General features: G+C 31.6%; 4 protein-coding genes across 13 annotated transcripts; 2 read left to right on the forward strand and 2 right to left on the reverse strand.

The window, feature by feature from the left end:
• The first annotated feature begins 8,854 nt into the window (after positions 1-8,854).
• On the forward strand, positions 8,855-9,979 carry LOC137836792 (uncharacterized). Its single transcript, XM_068645531.1, has 2 exons — positions 8,855-9,491; positions 9,576-9,979. Exons 1-2 carry the CDS (start codon positions 9,241-9,243, stop codon positions 9,799-9,801), a joined length of 477 nt encoding a protein of 158 aa, XP_068501632.1. The 5' UTR covers positions 8,855-9,240; the 3' UTR covers positions 9,802-9,979.
• Positions 9,980-10,267: 288 nt separating this feature from the next.
• On the reverse strand, positions 10,268-14,022 carry LOC137836793 (uncharacterized). Of its 5 annotated transcripts, none has more exons than XM_068645532.1 (4): positions 13,209-14,022; positions 12,847-12,956; positions 12,560-12,667; positions 10,268-10,752 (listed from the first exon to the last, which is right to left on the reverse strand). In XM_068645532.1, exons 3-4 carry the CDS (start codon positions 12,651-12,653, stop codon positions 10,532-10,534), a joined length of 315 nt encoding a protein of 104 aa, XP_068501633.1. In that variant the 5' UTR covers positions 12,654-12,667; positions 12,847-12,956; positions 13,209-14,022; the 3' UTR covers positions 10,268-10,531. The 5 variants fall into 5 exon arrangements, with proteins under 5 accessions (XP_068501633.1, XP_068501635.1, XP_068501636.1 ...); XM_068645534.1 differs by having other exon boundaries at positions 12,847-12,952; positions 13,209-13,415; XM_068645535.1 differs by having other exon boundaries at positions 13,040-13,389.
• LOC137836790 (pentatricopeptide repeat-containing protein At3g61360) lies at positions 13,541-18,170 on the forward strand. Of its 3 annotated transcripts, none has more exons than XM_068645524.1 (4): positions 13,541-13,777; positions 14,165-16,661; positions 17,073-17,167; positions 17,966-18,170. In XM_068645524.1, exons 1-2 carry the CDS (start codon positions 13,541-13,543, stop codon positions 15,743-15,745), a joined length of 1,818 nt encoding a protein of 605 aa, XP_068501625.1. In that variant the 3' UTR covers positions 15,746-16,661; positions 17,073-17,167; positions 17,966-18,170. The 3 variants fall into 3 exon arrangements, with proteins under 3 accessions (XP_068501625.1, XP_068501626.1, XP_068501624.1); XM_068645525.1 differs by lacking the exon at positions 17,966-18,170 and adding an exon at positions 17,404-17,601; XM_068645523.1 differs by lacking the exon at positions 17,966-18,170 and having other exon boundaries at positions 17,073-17,601.
• Positions 18,171-18,172: 2 nt separating this feature from the next.
• LOC137836791 (benzaldehyde dehydrogenase, mitochondrial-like) lies at positions 18,173-23,015 on the reverse strand. 4 transcript variants are annotated; one of them, XM_068645528.1, is made up of 12 exons: positions 22,827-23,015; positions 22,605-22,736; positions 21,955-22,092; positions 21,707-21,849; positions 21,405-21,558; positions 21,080-21,309; positions 20,236-20,325; positions 19,638-19,811; positions 19,257-19,394; positions 18,887-19,024; positions 18,729-18,790; positions 18,173-18,616 (listed from the first exon to the last, which is right to left on the reverse strand). In XM_068645528.1, exons 2-12 carry the CDS (start codon positions 22,678-22,680, stop codon positions 18,343-18,345), a joined length of 1,617 nt encoding a protein of 538 aa, XP_068501629.1. In that variant the 5' UTR covers positions 22,681-22,736; positions 22,827-23,015; the 3' UTR covers positions 18,173-18,342. The 4 variants fall into 4 exon arrangements, with proteins under 4 accessions (XP_068501629.1, XP_068501631.1, XP_068501628.1 ...); XM_068645530.1 differs by having other exon boundaries at positions 18,694-18,790; XM_068645527.1 differs by having other exon boundaries at positions 22,605-22,998.
• Positions 23,016-25,189: the final 2,174 nt, after the last annotated feature.

Here is a 25,189-nt window from a genome sequence, read left to right on the forward strand (position 1 = left end):
CAACACAAATTTTGATTAAACGTTTTTAGGGTTTATACTTTCTCTATAGAGACTCTTATTTTCATCAATTTACAACACTGAACCAATGTTTAGTCTCCTTCGTCACTAAAATCACATCTAATCAAATAATTAAGTGAAAATAATAAGTATTAAATCTCTTACAAGTGTTTAATTTGGTACAAAATGGTAATAATATTTGTAAACAAGAAAATTCTATTTAAACAAACATGATATGAAAAGTGTCAATTTTCAACTTTTCTCAAACAATATTAGGAGTTCAAGTTAGTGCAAATTTTGCATGTACCATAGATGCATGTTTAGGGTTGTTAAAGAAAACAATTACATAATGTATAAAAATTATTGATGTTATAATTATAAATTTTTCAGAAAGGATAAGAGAAGTTAAATGTTTAGTTCAACTATGTACATGGTAATAATATTGGTTTAGGTTTGTTGAATTGAGAATTAATTGGGTTGAATTAAAATTAATTTATTAATATATTTTTATTTTTTATTTATTTTGTGAATTATTTATATTGAATATGTATTATTGCAAATTTATATATAAAAAATAATGGTGAGAGAGAAGTTGACTCTGGTGGTGAAATAATATAGTAAAAATAAATGTGATATGGTTGTGTTTTACAACTTTTCTCATATATTGTGTGTATAAAATCATGAACTTTTTTAAAACGTTTTTCTCATTAAAAAAATATAATTGCATAAAAATAAAATTGTTGCTTAGGTTTACATAGATGTATCAGGTATTGTATAGATATAATATTGGATAACCATAATTCTTTTATTATAAACCTATGCATGTGTTTTGAGAACCGTCTCATTATATCAATGCATGCATATGCGTTAGGTTTAATGAATTATTACAAAGTTATATAAAAAATGATGATGAGAGAGAAGTTAACTCTCATAAGTGTGATAAAAATAATTAAAAGAAATATAATATGACTGTGTTTTACAACTTTTATCGTGTCTTTCGTGTAAAATCACGAGTTTTTTTTAAAGGTTTTTGTCATAAAAAACATACAATTGCATACAAATTAAATTGTGCATGGGTTTACGTATATGCAAAAAGTCTTGTGTAAAAATCATAATATTGGATAACTGTTGTTCTTTTATTATAAGCCAATGCATGAACATGTTATGAGAAACTGTCTCTTCCATACCAATTGCATGCATATGCGTTAGGTTCAATGAATTATTGCAAAGTTATATAAAAAATATAATGAGAGAAGTTGACTCTCATAAGTGTGATGAAAATAACTAAAATAAATGTAGTATGATTCTGTTTTTCAACTTTTATCGGGTCTTTCGTGTAAAATCACGAGTTTTTTTAAAGGCTTTTGTCATAAAAAACTTACAATTGTGTACAAATTAAATTGTGCATGGGTTTACGTATATGCAAAAAGTCTTGTGTAAAAATCATAATATTGGATAACTTTTGTTCTTTTATTATCAGCCAATGCATGAACATGTTCTGAGAAAATGTCTCTTCCATACCATTTGCATGCATATGCGTTAGGTTCAATGAATTATTGCAAAGTTATATAAAATATGATAATGAGAGAGAAGTTGACTTTCATAAGTGTGATGAAAATAACTAAAATAAATGTAGTATGATTCTATTTTTCAACTTTTATCGTGTCTTTCATGTAAAATCACGAGTTTTTTTAAAGGTTTTTGTCATAAAAAACTTACAATTGCGTAAAAATTAAATTGTGCATGGGTTTACGTATATGCAAAAAGTCTTGTGTAAAAATCATAATATTGGATAACTTTTGTTCTTTTATTATAAGCCAATGCATGAACATGTTCTGAGAAACTGTCTCTTCCTTACCAATTGCAATTGCATGCATATGCGTTAGGTTCAATGAAAAAATGATGATGAGAGAGAAGTTGACTCTCATAAGTGTGATGAAAATAATTAAAATAAATGTAGTATAACTCTGTTTTTCAACTTTTATCGTGTCTTTCGTGTAAAATCACGAGTTTTTTTTAAAGGTTTTTGTCATAAAAAACTTACAATTGCGTACAAATTAAATTGTGCATGGGTTTACGTATATGCAAAAAGTCTGTGTAAAAATCATAATACTGGATAACTGTTGTTTTTTTATTATCAGCCAATACATGAACATGTTCTGAGAAACTGTCTCTTCCATACCAATTGCATGCATATGCGTTAGGTTCAGTGAAAAAATGATGATGAGGGAGAAGTTGACTCTCATAAGTGTGATGAAAATAATTAAAATAAATGTAGTATTACTCTATTTTTCAACTTTTATCGTGTCTTTCATGTAAAATCACGAGTTTTTTTAAAGGTTTTTGTCGTAAAAAACTTACAATTGCATACAAATTAAATTGTGCATGGGTTTACGTATATGCAAAAAGTCTTGTGTAAAAATCATAATATTGGATAACTGTTGTTCTTTTATTATAAGTCAATGCATGAACATGTTCTGAGAAACTGTCTCTTCCATACCAATTGCATGCATATGCGTTAGGTTCAATGAATTATTGCAAAGTTATATAAAAAATGATAATGAGAGAGAAGTTGACTCTCATAAGTGTGATGAAAATAACTAAAATAAATGTAGTATGATTCTGTTTTTCAACTTTTATCGTGTCTTTCGTGTAAAAGCACGAGATTTTTAAAGTTTTTTGTCATAAAAAACTCACAATTGCGTAAAAATTAAATTGTGCATGGGTTTACGTATATGCAAAAAGTCTTGTGTAAAAATCATAATATTGGATAACTTTTGTTCTTTTATTATAAGCCAATGCATGAACATGTTCTGTGAAACTGTCTCTTCCTTACCAATTGCATGCATATGCGTTAGGTTCAATGAAAAAATGATGATGAGAGAGAAGTTGACTCTCATAAGTGTGATGAAAATAATTAAAATAAATGTAGTATGACTCTGTTTTTCAACTTTTATCTTGTCTTTCGTGTAAAATCAAGAGTTTTTTTTAAAGGTTTTTGTCATAAAAAACTCACAATTGCGTACAAATTAAATTGTGCATGGGTTTACGTATATACAAAAAGTCTGTGTAAAAATCATAGTACTGGATAACTGTTGTTCTTTTATTATAAGCCAATGCATGAACATGTTCTGAGAAACTGTCTCTTCCATACCAATTGCATGCATATGCGTTAGGTTCAGTGAAAAAATGATAATGAGGGAGAAGTTGACTCTCATAAGTGTGATGAAAATAATTAAAATAAATGTAGTATGACTCTGTTTTTCAACTTTTATCGTGTCTTTCATGTAAAATCACGAGTTTTTTTAAAGGTTTTTGTCATAAAAAACTTACAATTGCGTACAAATTAAATTGTGCATGGGTTTACGTATATGCAAAAAGTCTTATGTAAAAATCATAATATTGGATAACTGTTGTTCTTTTATTATAAGCCAATGCATGAACATGTTCTGAGAAACTGTCTCTTCCATACCAATTGCATGCATATGCGTTAGGTTCAATGAAAAAATGATGATGAGAGAGAAGTTGACTCTTATAAGTGTGATGAAAATAATTAAAATAAATGTAGTATGATTCTGTTTTTCAACTTTTATCGTGTCTTTCGTGAAAAATCACAAGAGTTTTTAAAGGTTTTTGTCCTAAAAAACTTACAATTGTGTAAAAATTAAATTGTGCATAGGTTTACATATATGCAAAAAGTCTTGTGTAAAAATCATAATATTGAATAACTTTTGTTCTTTTATTTTAAGCCAATGCATGAACATGTTATGAGAAACTATCTCTTCCATACCAATTACATGCATATGTGTTAGGTCCAATGAATTATTTCAAAGTTATATAAAAAATGACGATGAGAGAGAAGTTGACTCTCATAAGTGTGATGAAAATAATTAAAATAAATGTAGTATGACTCTGTTTTTTAACTTTTATCGTGTCTTTCGTGTAAAATCACGAGTTTTTTTAGAGGTTTTTGTCATAAAAAACTTACAATTGCGTATAAATTAAATTCTGCATGGGTTTACATATATGCAAAACGTCTTGTGTAAAAATCATAATATTGGATAACTGTTGTTCTTTTATTAAAAGTCAATGCATGAACATGTTCTGATAAATTGTCTCTTCCATACCAATTGCATGCATATGCGTTAGGTTCAATAAATTATTGCAGAGTTATATAAAAAATGATGATGATAGAGAAGTTGACTCTCATAAGTGTGATGAAAATAATTAAAATAAATGTAGTATGACTCTGTGTCTTTTGTGTAAAATCAGGAGTTTTTTTAAAGGTTTTTGTCATAAAAAACTTACAATTGTGTACAAATTAAATTGTGCATGGGTTTACGTATATGCAAAAAGTCTTGTGTAAAAATCATAATATTGGATAACTGTTGTTCTTTTATTATAAGCCAATGCATGAACATGTTATGAGAAACTGTCTCTTCCATACCAATTGCATGCATATGTAAGCCAATGCATGAACATGTTATGAGAAACTGTCTCTTCCATACCAATTACATGCATATGCGTTAGGTTCAATGAATTATTGCAAAGTTATATAAAAAATGATGGTGATAGAGAAGTTGACTCTCGTAAGTGTGATGAAAATAATTAAAATAAATGTAGTATGACTCTGTTTTTCAACTTTTATTGTGTCTTTCATGTAAAATCACGAGATTTTTTAAAGTTTGTCATAAAAAACTTACAATTGTGTATAAATTAAATTGTGCATGGTTTACGTATATGCAAAAAGTCTTGTGTAAAAATCATAATATTGGATAACTGTCGTTCTTTTATTATAAGTCAATGCATGAACATGAGAAACTGTCTCTTCCATATCAATTGCATGCACATGCAAGGTACGTCTACGTCGCATATGAGAATTGAGAATGCGTGGTTGATTTGTTTATTATAATTAAGTTGATTGCATAATTAAGACACGAGAAACGGTTACGATAAACAAACACATGTTAAAAAATAAAATAAAACATGATTTATTTTTAAAAAATATCTATAATCAATTATACTCTAGGAGTAGTGAACACACTGTTCATATATATTCTTTATATATTATAATGATAATATAGACAATGTCAAATGATCCAAAGTCAGTATTTCAAAAAATCTAATAGTAAATCCAATCAATAAAGTATTTAAAACTTACCTGTGATCAACAGGGTTAAAAATAATAACTAATGAAAGGTTTGTTGAGATTGTTGGGAAAAAATAAATTATAAAGTAGAGATTACAAGACAGGAAGCATGTTGACAATCAAGTATTTATAGCAGTAAATTATTCATCAGTTGCTAAATATATCACTAATTCAATCATTTAAATAAATTTAATTTGTTCAACCATATGTTAACCAAAAGACAATTGAATATCATTAATGAAACACGACGTACACTAGTTTACTCAATACCTTGTTCGCGTACGCTTTTAATATTTTTATCATGTGCAAAAAAGATTGTTCATAAAGTTCAATTAAAGACATAATTGAATTGTCAACCTGCATTAAAAAAACTATTTACAAAACAACAATTAAAGGTCAACAACAGTGATATTAGACCGTCTACCCTAAAAATATAGAATTAATAGAAATAACATGTAAAAATAAACTTAAATAGATTAATCCTAATTAAAACATTGAATCTATTTACAATTACAATCCAATAATCTATAATTAAAATTATTAAGTGTGAATAAAATTATCCTCATCATCTATTAATGTGAGATTTAGTTTTTAATATATTTATTGAGTATGCGTTTAATTTACCCTTACTCTAACTTTTGTTAAAATTCAAAATTTGACGGAAAAGAATTAAAAATGGATGTAAATTAAACCATAAACTTATTTGAAGAAATTTTCTTATTAACATTTATAGGAAGAAAATTATAAAACAAATATTTTTATATAGGTAAATAACTGCTTGTAAATTTTTAAAATTCATTTTTATTAATTTATTAAAAATCTTATTTTGAGCTAATTTTAATTTAAGGTGAGATTGTATTTTCTAGTAAAAGGTGTGGGGATGTGTCGGTTGTGTGACCATGTTTTTTCATATGCTTCTCTATTTATGTTTTTTTTTTTCGTTTTCTGTCGTGTAGAATAGGGATCAATAAAGGGACTAATAAAAAATGGAATATTTATTTTTAAAATGGTTATTTAATTGTTTTTATTGTAACTATTAATTTTATAATAACTATATTAAAGAGTTTGTAGAAAATAACTGTTTAACTGTTATATTAACGACCGTTTTTTTATTAGCTGACAGTTTTTCTATGCTTTTTTTAACTGCAACGACCGTTTTATGTTGACCATAAATAAAATTTAAATTTTAGAAAATATCAATTTTCTATAAACATTAATGATTTGTTTGAATGGAGTTTTTACACTTTCCAAGAATTGATTTATTGACTAAAATATAATGGTTAGTATAACAGTTTCGATGGAGAGAAATGAGTAGAAAGAAAGGGAGATTTGAACATATATCAAGTGTGAGGATTTGTGCTCTATATTTTTGTATTTTTAAAATAATAATAATAATAATCTTTTTTTTATGTAATGATAAATTATTGTTGTTATTTGAAGTGTTAATCTAACCGAGATGTCAAGTTGTATAATGATATCTAACATGAAATTTTTTATAAATAAAATGTGATGATGGATGTGAAAAATGTTGGTTATTCATATCTAATTTCAATTATATAGTTTGATTATAATTGATTAAAAATGGTTTGCTTAATTAGTTGGAAGTGAAACTTGACTCTAGAAAGCTTACAAAATTCACTTTGGTTATGGGATATTACAACAAATTTTCCAACTACATCCTCATCCAAGTAAACATTATCTCACACTTGCCTCCACTTATTTTTTTTCTTATATGATGATTGTGGAATGTGAACATCATTTGTAAAGCTATCTGATGTTATACAATTGTATAATCGGTGTGAAGAATGATAATTTGTTAATCATAAGTTGATTGACCATCACATATTCACGTTACAAATTAAATTATTCCAACTATACAAAATATGTGTTCCTCGTCCCACAACCGATTAGGCCTGCAGGGCGACTATGCATACAAGTCTAGTTGGTTATGGATCGAGTGACACGTGTTTTGTATTGTTGGGGAAGTTTAATTGATCTTCTTCGTGTTCACATCATGTTATATGTATTTTCCAAATGTTTATTGTTTAATTCAAAGTAAGTTAAGGATAAGAAAATATGATTGATCCTTGTAATTGGTTAGGCAATTTTCACTTGTCATGTATTAACAATTGCATGGTGTTCTTACAAGATCGGATATCGTCTATCAAGTTTCCATTTTCAACACCTTCTTTAGTCTCTTGGTCTCTTAGTGTTTTTTTTTTTTTCTAGTCTTTCAACCTCTGGTGATCCCTTTTGGTCTATTGGTTAAATGATTGAGTGTGAATATATCTAGGTCACAAATGTCATGGTTAAAACAATTATTACTTCTTATCTTTGAATTACTTATTTATATTTTTTCTATGGGTTGAATAATTTCTTATTGGATATAATATAGTTGTTGTTGAGTCAAATAATCGGTACGTCAAATGTCTTTTAGTTTTCAACAATACACATTGTATTTGTAAACATTTTTAGTTGTTAAGTAGATAAAAACTCCATAATTCAAGTGCAATAATTTTTTGTCCAAATACACAATAAAAACACATGTTTTTATTGTATGTGACCTTAAAATAAATTGATATTTTAAAGGATTAAAATCACAATAACAAGGACTTTTTGTTTACAAAAACCAAAGACAAATAAAAAAATTTAGAGGAAAAAAAATCAAGAATATAATTATACTTCAAGAGCTGAAAACATATTTAAGTTATATAAATAATATTATTATCTTATGGGTTTTAATAGTAATTGGGGGTGCTAATTGAATGACTGTAAATTGGGCTTTTATTTTGTCCTTGTAAGTGAAATACGTACCCACGTGATTGGGTTGTTGCTGTTGAATAACAGGTTTTTGCTTCCTGCAACCCATACGAAGAGAAAAGGATTAAAGTGCAGGTAGAAATTATAGGGGTGCAAGAAGAAAAAATAGGACAAAAAGTGTATAGCTGGATTAAGATAAATAATATTAATACACTATTTTGTATTTTATTTTTTAAGAAAGTGGAATTTTTGCGCATATAAAAATTATATGATATGTATTTTTGTTAGGTTAAAATTTAGAAATATAAATTAAAACCGAGAAAATAATATTAGAGTCTTCAAAATTACATAAGCTGAGCCTACTAAAAAAATGCTAGTCATCTATGTAAAAATATTTTTTCATGTATTAATTAATATTAGTAGGAAAAATCTTTCAACTTGTCTTTTAAATAGCAATTCTTTTTAATTCGAGAAGACCCAAATGCATTGGATGTGAACTTTCATATAAGAAATCAAATAATAAGAAAAGATAAAAACTATAATTTTTAAGAAAGATGAAGATATGAAAAAAATATATATTTCACGTAGTAAGAACTGTTACACATGTTTAATAAACTCTTTGGTTCCATTTGTCTCATTGTAACACAAAAAGGTGGTAGTAGATAGTGCCAAAACCAAAGACAAAGTAAAAGAGAAAGTAAAGAGAAAAAAGGGAAAGAAGATAAAGAGGAAAAGGCTCAAAGGCAAGCTAACCGTGATTTTTTGTGTCCACTTGTTAAAAACTGATTACTTTCCCACCCACTCCATCAACATTCCACACTCACCTAATACACCAAAACACAGACAAAAAGGGAAAAAAACAAAGAAGAACCATGCTGATTGATGATGTTCAACTGTGTCCTTAACTTCTTATAAATGAAATTCCAAGTTCATCAAACAAACAAACTTGTGTTTCTATGACAAAACCAACTCCTTTTTTCTTGTGCTACAATTCTACTTTTCATGGCATATATTTTGGTACTTGCTTAGCATTTGCTTCACACATGCATAGATAGGAAATGGTTTCAATAGAATATTGTCAATGTAACATCATGAATCCATGTTTTTTGAGCTTTTACTAACAAACGCATAGATCTATTGCCATGGAATTGTTCCAACTTAATCTGTTGTTTTTGAATGAGTCTTCAATATGCAACTGTGTTAGATACTCAGAGGGAGAGTTTTATTGTTCATTCTGATCCTACCAAGTTCCAGAAAAACTGTTTTCTGTGGAGAATACTTGTAGTCTCTGTCCAAAAGATTGTGAAATTTCCATTTAAGCATTAGAGTGTATAATGACAGTTATTGTAACAGTGGTGCTAATATTTGTGGGATTTGTGGTCCTGGTCATATTTCATGTTTGTATTTCGGAGAGACTCTCTAGGAGAGGATCTATGGTTGAGAGGGGTGCAAATGGGGGCAGAAGCATGTCCATAGATGACTTGGAGAAGCTTCCATGTTATGATTATGTTGCCAAAGGCAACACAAGCAGCCCTGTGGATTGTGCAGTTTGCTTGGAGAGCCTCATCACTGGAGATAAGTGCAGGTTGTTACCTATTTGCAAGCACAGTTTTCATGCTCAGTGTATGGACACATGGCTTCTTAAGACACCCTTATGTCCAATTTGCAGGTCCACTGCTCATTCTCATAGTGAAAACCAAGTTATAGGTAACAGTGACCACTTGGTTGCACCAAATAGTGTGTCTAGGGAGAGCCAAACTGCCACAAGAAGTCAGCAACATGACAATATGGTGGTATTGGTACAGCTGAGAGAAAGCCGAGAAAATGGTCCATCAACAAATGTTGTCATAGAAAATCCAACATTAGGAAGTCTGAACTTGGTGAGAGAGGAGTAGAATCAAGAGAACACTAACAAAAGATTCAACTGAAATCAGATATCAGTTACCACTTTGCTTCATGCAGAAGAATTTCAGCTTTGTGAGGGGTAGCTCAAAAAACTAATATTGTTGACATATTTGATTGATGAACAATTAGTCTTCTAGTATTATCATAGTTATTTTGATTTTTGCTCCATTTGGTTGTGATTAATTTTCTTTCATTGTCCCTTTTTAATCTTCTGAGCACAAGTATTTCGTTAATGTTGAATACATAACTGAAGTAGAACTTCGGTTCTAACTCATTAAAGGTTACTGCCATTCAGAGACATTATATTTTAGTAACTTTTTTAACAATTAAAATAGCCAATAATTACCATTTTTGAATGGTAGTTTAATTTTGATTTGAAGAATAATACCACTAACATTGATAGCATTATATGGGAAGTGTAGTTCATTTATCTTAATGTTGCAGATAAATCAAACGTAAAAAATAATTTTCTCCAATGCATTGAAAACACAATGGTCAAATGGATACAAAACCGTCTAAAACATTCTTAACTGAAAGGAACTTTGAATGTGTATAATAGAACGCTATGAAACTAACACATGAAAACATGAATGTGCAAACTTGATAACATAAGCATGATTGGCACACGATTCAGGACCTTCTCCCTTCATCCCCGTTCTTCCCTCTCCTCTCCAAGATGAACAACTTGTGAGTAGAAACAAAGGGGTCTCAAAACACCATCTACTGTTCTTTCTTAACAGCCTGTGAAGATTGCTGAGCATCCCCTGTAGGCTGATTAATGCTAGCTTTGGCCTCAGCAACAAACTTAGGATCAGGTTCGTGTTTATCAGCAGGTTCTCTCATTGCCAAATATATGTAAAATGCTATGACTACATTGACAGATATCACAGCAAGAAATCCACTCACTAGTGTCACAGAGTAAGGGGACAAATTGGATGCTCCTGTTACAAACAAGGAAACACAGTAAGGTTAAGGTGGTAGTTTTGCAATTTCCATTCTATTTTCCAATTGGGTCTTGTTCACAACAGGTTGGTAACATTAAAGGAATGAAATGAAAAGAACAAAATCAGAATTCAGTGACAGTCTAAAGGTTTTACATTGTCATGCCACCATAGACTGATATATATGGTAAGATTATTGAGTTTTATAATATTTAACTTCAAAGTCATCTATCTAAATTGATTTGTAATTGGTTAATAAAACTCTAAACATCTTTATACTGACAATATATGAAAATTAAATTTAATGAAAAATGATAAGATTGTTGAGAATAGGGAAATCAACATTTGAAGAGCCGTAATATACCAAGATGTCAGTATAGCAAGACAAGTAATACAGATTAAAGAAGTAAAAAAATTGCTTAAAGAATCAAGGTGATCCAGTTAGCATTTTGAAGCATTGACTTAAAGCATTTATCACAAAAGTACGGACAAACAACCATTTCCAACTGAGCTTAAGTGCCATAAATTTTCCAGTACCTCAATGCTTGAGGTTAGGCAATTGTGGCATTTCCAGGTCAAAAGTAAATTCACATAGACATACATTGAAACTAATTTCCCATATTAACTTTTGTGGTAATAAAAAGTCAAACAACAACAATTTCTGGTTAGAATGGGGTGTGTGTGAATAACTTGTTAACTCAATTCCATAGGTAATGATGCAATCAGTTTATAACGAGGAAAGAGAGAACAGAAGAAAAATAAAGAGCATCACCCTTTAACAACCATTTAAAAGTTGTACATAGAGCTAAAAATTAACTCCAATATGCATAGTGAACAACAGGTTTCACAGTTTACTTTTTCAGACCATGGATGAGGATTGACTTAAACGCATATCTCCATTACAATGATTCTAATACAAATTGTTAGCAAAATAACCTCCATCAGAAGAAGAAAATTATCTTCCCGTGCAACAGCATATACATATACCATACCATATGGGCAAAACTACCCATTTCCTTAGAGGCTAGGTATATATGTATAGAGATAAAACTTCCTAGATGATTTGAAAAAGGCAAATTCAATGTCAGGACCAAGGGCATTTTATGTTCTCTTTTCACTTTATTGTTTTAAAATCTGCATTTTAAAATAAATCTACACTAGCAATCAATTTCTCAGCCAAAATCTATTAAGTTTCAAAATTTATTTCCAAAACATGCGTTTTAAAGATAAAAAACAGAAACAGCTTGGAGATGTTTTTTTTCATAATCTTCTATTTTCTTCAAGAGCTCTATTGAAGTAGTCACATCAGAGAACAAACTTTTTTAGAAAACAGAAACGTGCTAAGGAGACAAACACTTCCAAATAAAATCAGGACAAACAAATTTCAGAAAACAAAAACCATTTTCGAAAATAGTAACCACACAAGGCCCAATACTCTTTTTTAAACATCATCAACTAAAAATCATGGTAGAAGCTACTTTTGAGATAATTATTGTCAAAGCAAAAAACCATACATGACAATTTGTGATTGGATGACACTGAGCATCGTGAGTGCATACTCCATTTACTCAAAAAAAAAAAGAAGGAAAATACCATCACATCAAAAACAGAAAAAAAAAAGCAACTAACAAAAGGTTGGCTTGAAATAATGAGAAACTCTACATTTGCCCTTAAAATGAACTTCACAAACTCAACCAGTCAAGCTGATAGATAGAAGATATAAATCACACATATTAGAGTACTAACCAACACCCACTTCAAAACAACAACAACAACTCTTAAAGACTTAAGTACATTAGAATCTTACCAGGAAGCATGTTGTGATTAAAAGCATACAATATTGCAATGGGGATTGCCCACATGAACAATGATGCAACGAAAAACTTCTGAATCACTCTCATTTTGCCTCAAGTTCCTACAAAAAAAAATATTAACAGAAAGGTAAATTTTTTGTTCAATAATCATAACCACTATTTCTTTTAATATTTACTTAACATTATTAACACTATGCTTCCAACTGATAAATACTTCTCTCATTAAATCTCATATTTATAGTCATTTAATAAATACTTGTAAGTGGATAAAAGCTATAACCTTTGAATCCGAGGTAACCATTTTCTCCCATTCTCATGCCTAGTAACGAACTGTCCTTGAAAGCTATAACCGCTGAATCCGAGATGAGTCTAATGGCCAAGGTGGTCTACCTTAAAAACGGTAAAAATGATAAATTTAACATATATTAACTGAATACAAATTCTTAAATTTGCGAGTCTTAATAAACTCGAACCTAGTTAAGTAGAATATTTTTTTAGTAGGGTTGTGTGAACTCGAGCAAACTCGTGTAAATTCGCGAGTTTAGAGTGGATTCAGCGAGCTCAGTTGGACACTAGGAAAAAAAAAGCAAAAAACGACACTGAAATTGTTTGTTTCTAGGTCATGATTTATGCAGAACGCACCTTGGTAACAATTCCGAGGTCACTGGTTCTCTCTTGCAACTTTCTGTGCTTTTGGGGTGTTGTTGTTGCGTTCTTCTGTCGCAGGAACAGATCTGTGTTCGTGTCTTTCCCAGGTTGTTTTGCGTTTCGACCCTTCTTCTCCCTGCGTCTCTGGTTTCCTTTCTCTTCCCGTTTCATAGACAAGACTACAAATTAGTGGGTTGGGCCTCACTTTAAGTCCAACAACTTTTTTTTAAATAGTTTTTTTTTTTCAAAGAATTTGTGACATTGAACCGGGTTGAAACCATCCATCCAAATGTAACCCGAAGGTACATTTCCTCCATGACTGTGAAATGGCTTCCAAGAGCTTGAAGCTATCGGATTATCTACGCTTCTTCTGCAATTTCAATTTCAATCCTTTAACCAATCAACACTTTCCAAGCCTAAACAGCACCAGAGGGAAAAGCTCCACAGGTTTGAGGCAGTACCCTCTAGAGCTCGTTAGAAGCTTCTCGGCTGCACATTTTAACCATGGCAATTCCACCCAAAGGAAAGGCCGTGGACAACCTCACTATTTTGATGAGTCTCAGGTACTGTTGCTGAAAATTTTCATTTTTTCTCATTTGGGCATGGGCTTTTGCTATGTTAAACGAAATGGGTATTGTAGAAAATTGCTTCTTGTGCAAAGAGTGTAGTGCTGGGTTCACTATGATGTAGAATGAGATAATGGGTTGATTGAAAAGATGAAAAAAATTTAATTTTTAGTGTAATATTCAAATTGTTAAAATTAGCTTTTGGAGAAGTAAGATTGTAAAGTGAATTCAACTTTTCCTACAAATCAAATCAAAATTAGTTTGTGGATGAACTTATTTGTAAAAGGTATGACGGATTAGTTATTTCTTCAAAAATATTATGTTAAATTTCTTGGATTTTGTTTGTCTTGTGTTGCTTAGTTGGTTAACTTTAAAATGTCTTAGGTGGAGAGAGTAATGGGAATCATGGTTAAAGCAAAGACAACAAGAATGTTCTATAAGCATAGCATAAATGGTGATGATTGTAGTGTTGGAAAGGAGTCACCTACTTTTTCTCAAAATCCTATTGGCAGTCCTGAATCATGTTCACAGGTCGCAGTTGATGTTGACACACTCACCAGAATCATCAACGACCACCCTTTCCCATTGCAACCCCTTCACGCTACACTCCTCCACCTCCTCCCTCCTTCCACTTTCTCCACTACCCTTGTGGAAAACGTTCTCGGCCGCTTGTTTTCTTCACATTCTAATGGCCTCAAGGCCTTGGAGTTCTTCAACTACTGCCTCATCCATTCCCATTCCCCCCTAAGTCCTGATTCACTCAACATGACTCTCCACATCCTTGCACGAATGCGTTATTTCGACAAAACTTGGGTTCTGTTGCAGGACATTGCAAGAACCCACCCTTCTTTGCTCACCCTTAAGTCAATGAGCATTGTGCTCTCCAAAATCGCCAAATTCCAGTCCTTTGAGGACACCCTTGATGGGTTTAGAAGGATGGAAGATCAAGTGTTTGTTGGCAGGGAGTTTGGCACTGACGAGTTCAATGTGCTTCTTAAAGCATTTTGCACACAGAGGCAAATGAAGGAAGCCAGGTCCGTGTTTGCAAAGCTCGTGCCACGGTTTAGTGCTAATACCAAGTCCATGAATATTCTGCTCTTGGGGTTCAAAGAATCGGGTGATGTTACTTCTGTTGATATTTTCTATCATGAAATGGTTAGGCGTGGTTTTAGTCCGGATGGAGTGACATTTAATGTTAGGATTGATGCTTACTGTAAGAAAGGTTGTTTTGGTGACGCTTTGAGACTTATGGAGGAGATGGAGGGGAGGAATGTTGTCCCTACCATTGAAACTATAACTACTTTGATTCATGGAGCAGGGTTGGCTCGAAATATAGGCAAGGCGTGGCAGTTGTTTAATGAGATTCCTTCGAGAAAATTGGTTGCTGACACTGGGGCTTATAATGCTCTAGTTACTGCTTTGGTTAGAAATAGAGATATTGAATCTGCTTTTTCCTTGCTGGATGAGATGGCTGAAAAACACATTGAGCTTGACAGTGTGACTTACCATACAATGTTCTTAGGATTGATGAGATCAAGAGGGATTGAAGGTGTGAGTGAGCTTTACCAGAAGATGACTCAGAGGGGTTTTGTTCCAAAAACAAGGACCGTTGTGATGCTGATAAAGTATTTCTGTCAAAATTATAGGCTTGATTTAAGTGTAGGTCTATGGAAGTACCTGGTGGAGAAAGGGTACTGTCCCCATGCTCAAGCTTTAGATCTTCTGGTCACTGGATTGTGTGCAAGGGGTTTGGTGCATGAAGCTTTTGAGTGCTCCAAACAAATGTTGGAGAGAGGAAGACATATGAGTAGTGCATCATTTCTGATGCTGGAGAGGTTTTTGTTGCAGGCAGGTGACATGGACAAGTTGAAAGAGCTTGACCAGATGATTAAAAAATTGCAAAGTGTCTTACCACCGTCTAGAGGAAACACTACTGGTGTTTCTACCTCTACGGTTATAATGTAGCATCATTTAGTCTCAAATACAACAACAACTATTGCCGCCTGATTTTGGTGGATTTTTCTTTGTACTAACATGTTATTTCTGTGAATTACTATTTAATGATTTATAGTATGTTGATTAAATAAAAGTCTTCCAATTTGTTGATCAAAAGCTTAGTTGGTGAAGTTAAAACGTCTAAGTGGAGATGGAAAGGAAAATCATAGTTTAAGGCCCAGACAGACAGTGTTCTTTAAGCACAGATGGCAAAGTTTACCTTGATGGAAAGGAGTCACCAAAATTTCCCTGAATTTTATTGACATACATGTGCATTTGAACTTTACTCACGAAGTGTCAAGGTCACTGGCAGCTTGTCTCTGCTTTTGGTTGTTGATGCTGCTCAGGGAGTCCAAGCACAAACTGCTGTGAACTTTTACCTTGCCTGACAGCCTGTGTCTAACCTAACAATTGTACCTGTTATAACCACGGTTCACCAGCCAACTGCGGATCCTGATTGGGCTAAAAGCCTTATTAAAGTTGGTTTTTATTTTGACCCTAGTGATGTGTTGCTAACATCTATTAAAACTGTAGAGGGTCTTGAGCAAGTGCTTTTGGCAGTCATACGCATACATTCCCCTCAAGGGAGGAGTGATTCTCCTCTATGCATGGTTTTGTTTTATTCATACTAAGATAGAAAGGGGGTAAAAATGCCATGTTGCTATTGTTGATGGTGTCCTGCATAAGGGGTATACGATTTCTTCTGCAGCTAATAGACAGTCATATGAAGCTTTAGATACAGGCAGCATGCATCCTAAACTTGCACCAACTGGAATCTTGCTTACTAAAGAAGTTGACTATGTTATAAATGGCATGCAGTAAACCAAAGAGACATGTGATAGTGATACAGCTTACCATTCTCAGAGTTTCAAAGAGCCTCTTCCAGGTATAGCCATTATCTTTCACTTTCCATCTTCAAGCATTGATTTGTTAACATTTTTGTAGAAAACTATTAAATTACTTGCCAGACCCATGCATGTGGGCTATTCATGTACTTCTCTTCTCTGCATAGAATCTCTTGGATCGTGTTTACCTCATTCACATTTGCAACACCTGTAGGTGCTACATAATGGAATAAGTGAAAATAGAATGAGTTCATTTCATTGCTTGACCATCATTATTTTTCCTGTAAAAAATAAATCATCATACTAACATGTTATTAAATTTGTTCTCTCTTTCTTCATGTGTAAGAGAATGTTATTTTTAGTTTCTATACATGCATTTCTCAATGTCTTGTTTTTAAATATTTGATAATTTTAAACTCCAAACATATGGTGTTCTCTGGCTTTTTACCCAGCCGATGGATCTAATTTTGAAGCACCAAATTACGGATCAGAGAAGCTGACATGCAATGATGCCAGTCTCTATTACAAAAGCCTAGTTCTGTTACAGGTATGGGGTTTGGTCTTGTATAGTGGCTGTGTTTCTTTGATACTTATGATATATAAGTTTTTACTAATAGTTTAAGGGCTTCTGCTATCTGCATCTACGAGGATATTCTTTTACATAGCACTTGTTGCTGCCACAAACTTCATGAACAAAAAAGTTATGAGTTTTAGGTTCCAATTTGAGGCATGTTTTGAACTTCTTACTTGTATGCAAATCTTGGACTTTTCTTATCCTTGCAGAATATGAACCAGAAGCGTAAAATGGACTCCTTCCACTCTAACCATACCTCTGAGCTTAGGGACAACATTTAGCCCAAGCTCTAATTTTCATATTACTTTCTTATTCTTATTCCTTTGTTAAGATTTCGAGTTAACTTGTAAATCTTAAACTTAAGACTGATAGTGAAGTTGATAATGTGTTATATGGTTAGTTAAACATCTATAATGAAATGAAAATTCACATTAACTAAAGAAAAAATTCATTAGTTCTGTAACAAATCCCCATGTGAATAATAATGACTATTTTGCAAAGCTTAATTCTAGCTTAGAAATATGGTGACAACAAGTTGATTTGCAATTCTAATTCTCAAATCTCAATTAGTATGAGTCTAGTTTTACATGGATGAGCATCATAGATATGTGTGCTTCGTAAGTCACATTCCGAAGTATTCTGAATATGTGTGCTGATGTTTGTTAAGACACTAAACTTAAAGGAGAGTATTCTGAATAAACATTTGATTTTACACTTAAACTAGTTCTATCATGAACAAATCTGAACCAACAACGTCCATGCATGGAACAGGTTTTCAAAAGACTATAAGAGGCCTCTATTTATTTCAAATGGAGGATGGAAGGCATCTACTACAGAAACTCCAGCAGACAATATTTCTAATTCATAAAAGTGTAATTAATGATATCCCTTTTATAATCAGAGTTATGAACATTGGTTTGCAAATTTTTAAGACTATTTTCTGTACGTGATTTATAACACATCTTTTATTTACTTAGATTCTTTGATTACTAGAACCTTAAAAATACATTTATTAATTTCATTTAATGTTTAAAAACAATGGCACTAGGAATACTTTGGCAAATTCAATGCCTTAGGAATGTTCCACGAAAGATGCATTGCTGGTTCTTTTTCTTAGACAAGAACAAAAACACTTAGGTAGTGGAAAACTAGAGCCATGCAGGATTCTTCAAAGCAGTGACACAAGCTTTAACTTGAAGGTAGCTTCTAAGGCTGTAGATTCCCCTTACTCTCCCTTGACCACTCATTTTATATCCACCAAAAGGTATTGCTGCATCAAAGATATCATAGCAGTTGATCCATACTGTTCCAACTCGCAATGCCCGCATCAAGGTATTGGCAGTGTCTATATTCCGAGTATAAACTCCAGCAGCCAGGCCATAAGAAGTTGCATTGGCCCTTCTTATCACCTCCTCTAGATCCCTATGATTTATTTCATAGCACAGAATTAAGAGGAATTTAAGATGAGGGACTACTGAAGAATGTGCAAAAGTACATACATGATGACACTTTTATCTAGTGATTAGTAGCATACTTGAATTTCAGGATAGATTGTACCGGACCGAATATCTCATCTTTTGCTATCAACATGTCGTCCTATAATATTAAGAAAGAAAGTTATTTACTCCTACTTTTGGAACTATGTTATCACTTGTTTAGAAATAGAACCATTATTAATTGGAAGTGCCATGCCTGAACATTTGAGAAAACAGTTGGTTCGATGTAGTAGCCTTTTGAGCCAACTCTTTGACCACCAGATTCCAGTGTAGCACCACTTTCAATGCCTGATCTTATATATTTCAGGATCTTCTTGAATTGTGTAAAATCAATCTGAAACACATACAACTATCAATGCCATCACCCTTTAAGATGCCAGCCAGCTACTTAGGATTTATCGACCATAAGTTGAAGAAAACTAATTGAATTTTTTTGTTGATTTGATTATGAATGAGGAATTGCAAAAGCATAGGCTCTTTTACTTAACCAAAGTTATTGAAAAACTTAGGCGGTTATTCTTGCTTGAACCAAGATTTACAGTTCATTCAGAAAGGTTCATAGATACCTGAGGACCTTGCTCAACCCCACTTTTGAAAGGGTCTCCAACTACACGTTTAATAGCACGAGTTTTAGCCTTTTCCACAAATTCATCATATATGCTTTCATGAACAAATGTGCGAGAACCAGCACAACAACATTGCCCCTATACAGAAGCAAAACAACACAGCTTGAACCATTTTGGAACATATGCAATAAGTAAAAAAATTGAGAATGCATTGTTCTCATTGTGAATTATAACATAAGAGAAATGCTAGCAATACACTCTTTAAATTACTATTTTAAAGAGAGTCTTCATTGTTGGTTAAAATTTATTAAAAACTACAAATTTTATCTGAAGTAGATTGTGTTGTTATCATTCCTCATAATGAAATTAGGATAATCAAACCTGATTAAAGAATAATGCAGAATGTGCCGCTTCAACAGCTGCATCAATATCAGCATCCTTGCAGACAATGAATGGAGATTTTCCACCCAGCTCCAGAGTTACCGGCTTCAGGTTACTGCGTGCTGAGAGTTCTAGTACCCTTCTGCCGGTGTCAGAGGATCCTGTGAAAGCAAGCTACAAAAACAAAATCAACCAATTTTTATTATACTATATAGGCATAAATTGATGCATATATGTATTGCAGAGACAATCAGCAGAGTAAAATTTTACACACACACACACACATATATATATATATATTAAAATGTCTTTTACAAGTCCTAAAGATCTGGTCAAAATTGGTTTTAGTACCTATTGAAAACAATGGTTTTGGTTCCCAAGTTTCTAAAATGTGGTGAATTTTGTCCCTAATTCTATACTTTATTTTGATTTGGCCACTAACAAAATTTACCACATTTCATAAATACAAGGACCAAAATCATTCTTTTTTTAAAAAGGAACTAAAAGAAATGTTAACCAAATCATAAGATAATTAAAACACCTTCTACCCTTTTTTTAAAGTTTCAGGAGAATCATTCCACTAAATCTTCTAAAGTACCTTGTCAACATCCATATGAGTACACAGAGCTGCTCCAGCAATAGGACCAAAGCCACTGATAACATTCAGAACTCCAGGAGGAAGTCCAGCCTATTGCATCAAATCCATCAGTGAGGACAATTACAGAAGTATAGGCACAGGCAGGATCACAATCTTCTTGTTGTGAGCAATTTTGGAATTGCATTATTTGGTTCATTTTAAATTGAAGCTATTAATTTCCTAGAGGTCTAATTAATAAGAGTGACAATCATAACATTAAAGACGTGTTCACATTCTCTTTAAAGGAAGAGGTTATCCTTTTCTTAATTTCATTTTGGCTAAGATGAGGTTATTGATATAGTTAGTATTGTGAAATGGTAAGAACTGACAAATATTCTTGTAAGAACTTTTTTTCTTGTAGAATCTTATTGATTTTGACTTAACTTCACCCCGAAAGCCAACTATGAGATATGAGGGGATTTTTACTATTCTGGTGCAATTTCACAAGGTAATTACCGAAATGGGTAAAATTTGTAAAAGTTACCAAAATGGGTAAGTCGTGTAAGGTGGTATGACTTTAGTTGAAATCTGATTATATTAAATTCGTGTCACCTTGGCACGACTTACCCATTTTGGTATTTTTTGAAAATTTTAACAATTTTGCTAATTAATAAGTGAAATTACACTGGTAAAAATCCCGAGATATTAATCATATCTATGTGTAATTTCAACGATCTCAAAGTGATGAAGGCATGGATTTAAGAGGAATTGCTTGCTCTATACAAGTATAATAAGATGGTCACAGAAGTGAAACCCAACCCAGCTAGGACATAATGAAACATTTATAGGTATGTTATAAGACTACCTCAAGAAATAGCTTTGACACATAAAGGGCAGAAAGTGGTGTCTGTTCTGCAGTTTTCATTACAACTGTACAACCACAAGCTAAAGCAGGTGCAACCTTCCATGAAAAAATAAGAAGTGGGAAATTCCAAGGTACAATCTGCCCTGCTACACCAATGGGTTCATGCAAGGTTTGGACATGGTATGGTCCATCAGCTGGAACTGTTAAACCATGAATTTTATCCGCCCAACCTGAAGAAAACAGAAAAGATGCCATAGAATGTCAACTTGTTATACAATACTATAACTACATGATATAAAAACTCAAAGATAATGCAGTTAGTTACCTGCATAATATCGGAACAAGCGTACCACCATAGGTATTTCAACATTTGCAGCCTGTTCATAAGGCTTCCCACTATCCCATGTTTCAATTGCTGCAACTTCATCATTGTGTTTCTCCAATATATCAGCACAACGCAAAATTATTCGTGATCTTTCCTAGAGGAGTTCATCAAAGATAATGGACAAAAGTGTTGCACTTAAAAAACATGTAGCATTTTTGTAGCCCAAAGCAAAAACTACAGCACCAAAACAGTTCCATACTGAAATTTATTGAACAAATTAGGATTAAATAATGTTTTATTACATAAGCTGTCATCTTTGGCCATGGTCCCTCATCAAAAGCCTTGCGAGCAGCACGTACAGCACGATTTACATCTTCAACGTCTGCTTCGGCTACATTGGCAATTGTATCTCCAGTTCTAGGATCATTGGTTGGAAAAGTTTTTCCTAACAAAGGAAAAATTGCTAAATTTAGTTTTTGTGGCATAGATTGAATGTTTTCATATCAATGAAACAACAATGTTTTAAGCACATAATGGTAAGATATTAAACCAGAAGCTGCATCAACAAACAGTCCATCAATCAGAAGCTGATTGTGTTCAATTTGCACTGGTGGTTTGCTAGCCTTTATATCAGCAGCAGCAGAAGCAGCAGTTTCACTTAAACTTCTATGCCAGAGACAAGATAGGCCTGAAAATTTAGTCAATAGTCATCCAATTGTTTAGACAATAAAATTTTATGATTTTAAGATAGGATCAACAATTTGTGACACTTCTTTGAACTTTTATTTTAAGGAAATTAAGAAGTGTGTATGTGCTATGTCTCTTTCTTAAAATTTTGTTTGATTCTAACTTAATCTAATTAGTACTTACATACTTTATTTTGAACACTAGATATAGAATCTTCAACACACCCTTTCATGGCATATTATGTACATATGCAAATGACTTTAGTATTGTCCAAATTCGTCATGATATACTTGAGAATATCAGGTTTTAGTTCATATCAAATTCACCATGCTGCATTATCAAAAATCAAAACTTCCTTTCATGTTTTAAATTGTTTTCTCCTATGCAATCTATAGAAACCATATTCACCCTTTCCCATATATCACCAGCATAGAACACAAAAGGGTGGTTTTCATCATTTCAGTTTTTTTACTCAAAATATGCACATTATAAAAAGAAGAGATAGTTCTATACCTATGCAACGTTTAGTGACAAAAGAAGCAGAAGAACAAGACACATTATGCAGAGTGGAAAGAATTCTAGAAGCCATGATCTACTTTGCATGAAGATTCTGAATGTTGAAGTTTTTTCCCTTTCTTTGTGATCCTGCACACAGATTTCTAGTACCATTCAAAACCTGCATGAAACTAAATTCTCACCTCTCTTTTAAGAGCTTAGTAAAGTGTTTGTATCTACCAATAAGCATCTCTCACAAGGCTGGAAGAGAAGGTGGAGACAACAAGTGTTATTAGCACTTAGCTCTATTCTGTAATCATCAGTGTAAAAGTTCATAAGGCCTATTAGCCTTGTGATTCAAAATTATGAGTGAATCAGGAACAAGTTGAAAGAGACATTCTAACTAAAGTGTACTGATGATAATTGCCATAATAGTTCACCTTATATGTGATATAGGAAAATGACAATCACCACCCCCATGTTGGCTTCAAAAAAGGAAGAGATAATAAAAAGAAACAATAATAAATGTGATAATATCTTTTTAATATCTAATGTTACAAAAAATAACAAAAAAATGAAATAAGAAAGTATGTCTACTATGTATCGTTTTTGTTAATATATGAGTTTTGGTCTAGTCTTTCATATTTTTCTTTTTTAATAATACTTTTTTCATGCAATGGTAAAATATTGTTGTTACTTGAGGTATCGGTTTAGTTGAGATGTCAAGTTGCATAGTGAAAGATAAAACTTTTATTTTAAAAAGGAAGACTATGAATGTATAAATAAGAGTTTAGGGTTGGATAATGCAAGAGAAAAACACAAAAAAGGAACTACTACTATTGTTGGACTTATTGACCAATAAGGTCAAGAAGGGAAAAAATGAAGTAAATAGGATTCAAGGTTTTGGATCCAAGGCCCAATTCTTTTTCTACCAAAAGAGAAATATGGAAGACAGCTTATTCTTTATATATATATATATATATATACGCATAAGAGTTTATAATATCAAATTTACATTAAGAAAGAAGGGAAAAATAAATGATAAGTTTAAATATTTTTTTGTCTCATTATTTATTTATTTTATTCAATTTAGTTATATTATTAATAAAATAAATTCTCAATTTTTTTAAAATACTTAATAATAAGATCACTTTTCATCCAATTAGTACTAAAATATTTAATTTTAATAATCAAATAGTGCCGGTTTTAATTTACGCATTATACAATTTATTACCAACTTATAGTATCGGCAAAAAATTGTTTTTATGTGATAAAAATAAATATATGAAATAATTTTGAAATGATAACTAAATTTAATCTATCTTTAATTTTTTACTTAATTAATTGCGTATTTAAGGTATTATGGGTTTTTTGGGATTAGTTTTAGTTTTATATAAGATTAATTGTTGTATTTAAAATGACGAGTACTAAATAATACATTTGCATATTAATAAAATTTATGTATTGATATATAAAAGAAAAGGATACCTTTTTCATTATACGTGCAATAATAGGAATTTTATGTAAAATTATTAATATATAAATTGCAATACTTTTATATTTTATATCACTCGAATTAAAGTTAATATTGCAATAATAGTCCATACATTTATTGGATTCAAATATCAGTCTAATCACAAAGTTCTTCGCATAACACGTCTTCTTTTTAAAATATGATAATAAATAACTTTTTATATTTCCATAAAAATACCATAATATCTTCACTATATAAATAAAAGCTACCAAAAACATAAACATTACAAATTTCCAAGAATAAAAGAAATACAAAAATCGCAATAAACAATATACGTAAATAAAATTTCCCACAACAAAAAATGATGTAAAATATACGTCACAGTGAGTTTAATAAAAGCCAATGGCCATAATAATAATAATAAAAATAATAATAATAATAATAATAATAATATAATAGAAAATCACGTTAGACGAAACGTGTTTACACGTAGGACATGACTCGTCAAAATCACGTTTTGGATTGCAATAATAAAAACAACTAGAAATAGCGTTCGTGCACCAACACCAAGAAAAAGACAAACACGACTTATTATAGAAATACCAATTATTACGCTTTATACTACAAAACAAAGCATTTTCATTTTTTTTTTCTTTTTTACTTCATCAATAATCATGTTATTTTAAAAGCTCCTTTTTATCGACAAAAAATAAGTTAACTAAACAAGAGAAAATAAACCTTGTATTATTTTTAAAGTGGGAAATTACTATATAAGAAAGTTGATTAATCAGAAATTATGACAATAATTATTTTTTAAGATGATTATTATAATAAAAGTTAATTTTTTGTTTTCACCTTGGGTGATTGTACGTTGCATGGGGCTTGGGCTCTGTTATAGAATATCTTTTTGTACCTTTATATTTTGTTGGGCCACTGTTGTTAGTATGGGCCAGTATGATGCTTTGAAGGCTGTGGGCCATACTTGGGCCATGGTCCATTTACCAAGTCATAGGTGGGACCATATTTTTTTCAAGCCATTCAAATCCCAATGACTCCATATCTATATCTATATGCATATCTTATCTTATTCTTCTCATCTTTCATAAATTTTTTTATCTTTGGGTTGGTT

The sequence above is a fragment of the Phaseolus vulgaris genome, chromosome 4 (genome assembly GCF_000499845.2).
Source record: "Phaseolus vulgaris cultivar G19833 chromosome 4, P. vulgaris v2.0, whole genome shotgun sequence".
NCBI classification, from domain to species: domain Eukaryota; kingdom Viridiplantae; phylum Streptophyta; class Magnoliopsida; order Fabales; family Fabaceae; genus Phaseolus; species Phaseolus vulgaris.

Bases quoted from the DNA above. Each gene is read 5' to 3' on its own strand.
- LOC137836792 (XM_068645531.1), top strand. From the start codon at position 9,241: ATGACAGTTATTGTAACAGTGGTGCTAATATTTGTGGGATTTGTGGTC. The intron at 9,492-9,575 runs GTTGTTACCTAT...TCCAATTTGCAG, and splicing joins ATCACTGGAGATAAGTGCAG to GTCCACTGCTCATTCTCATA.
- LOC137836793 (XM_068645532.1), bottom strand. From the start codon at position 12,653: ATGAGAGTGATTCAGAAGTTTTTCGTTGCATCATTGTTCATGTGGGCA. The intron at 10,753-12,559 runs GTAAGATTCTAA...TGTTTGTAACAG, and splicing joins TAATCACAACATGCTTCCTG to GAGCATCCAATTTGTCCCCT.
- LOC137836790 (XM_068645524.1), top strand. From the start codon at position 13,541: ATGGCTTCCAAGAGCTTGAAGCTATCGGATTATCTACGCTTCTTCTGC. The intron at 13,778-14,164 runs GTACTGTTGCTG...AAAATGTCTTAG, and splicing joins ACTATTTTGATGAGTCTCAG to GTGGAGAGAGTAATGGGAAT.
- LOC137836791 (XM_068645528.1), bottom strand. From the start codon at position 22,680: ATGGCTTCTAGAATTCTTTCCACTCTGCATAATGTGTCTTGTTCTTCT. The intron at 19,812-20,235 runs GTACTTTAGAAG...TTGTTTTTGTAG, and splicing joins CTCATATGGATGTTGACAAG to CTTGCTTTCACAGGATCCTC. The intron at 18,791-18,886 runs GCATGGCACTTC...TTAATATTATAG, and splicing joins CTGTTTTCTCAAATGTTCAG to GACGACATGTTGATAGCAAA.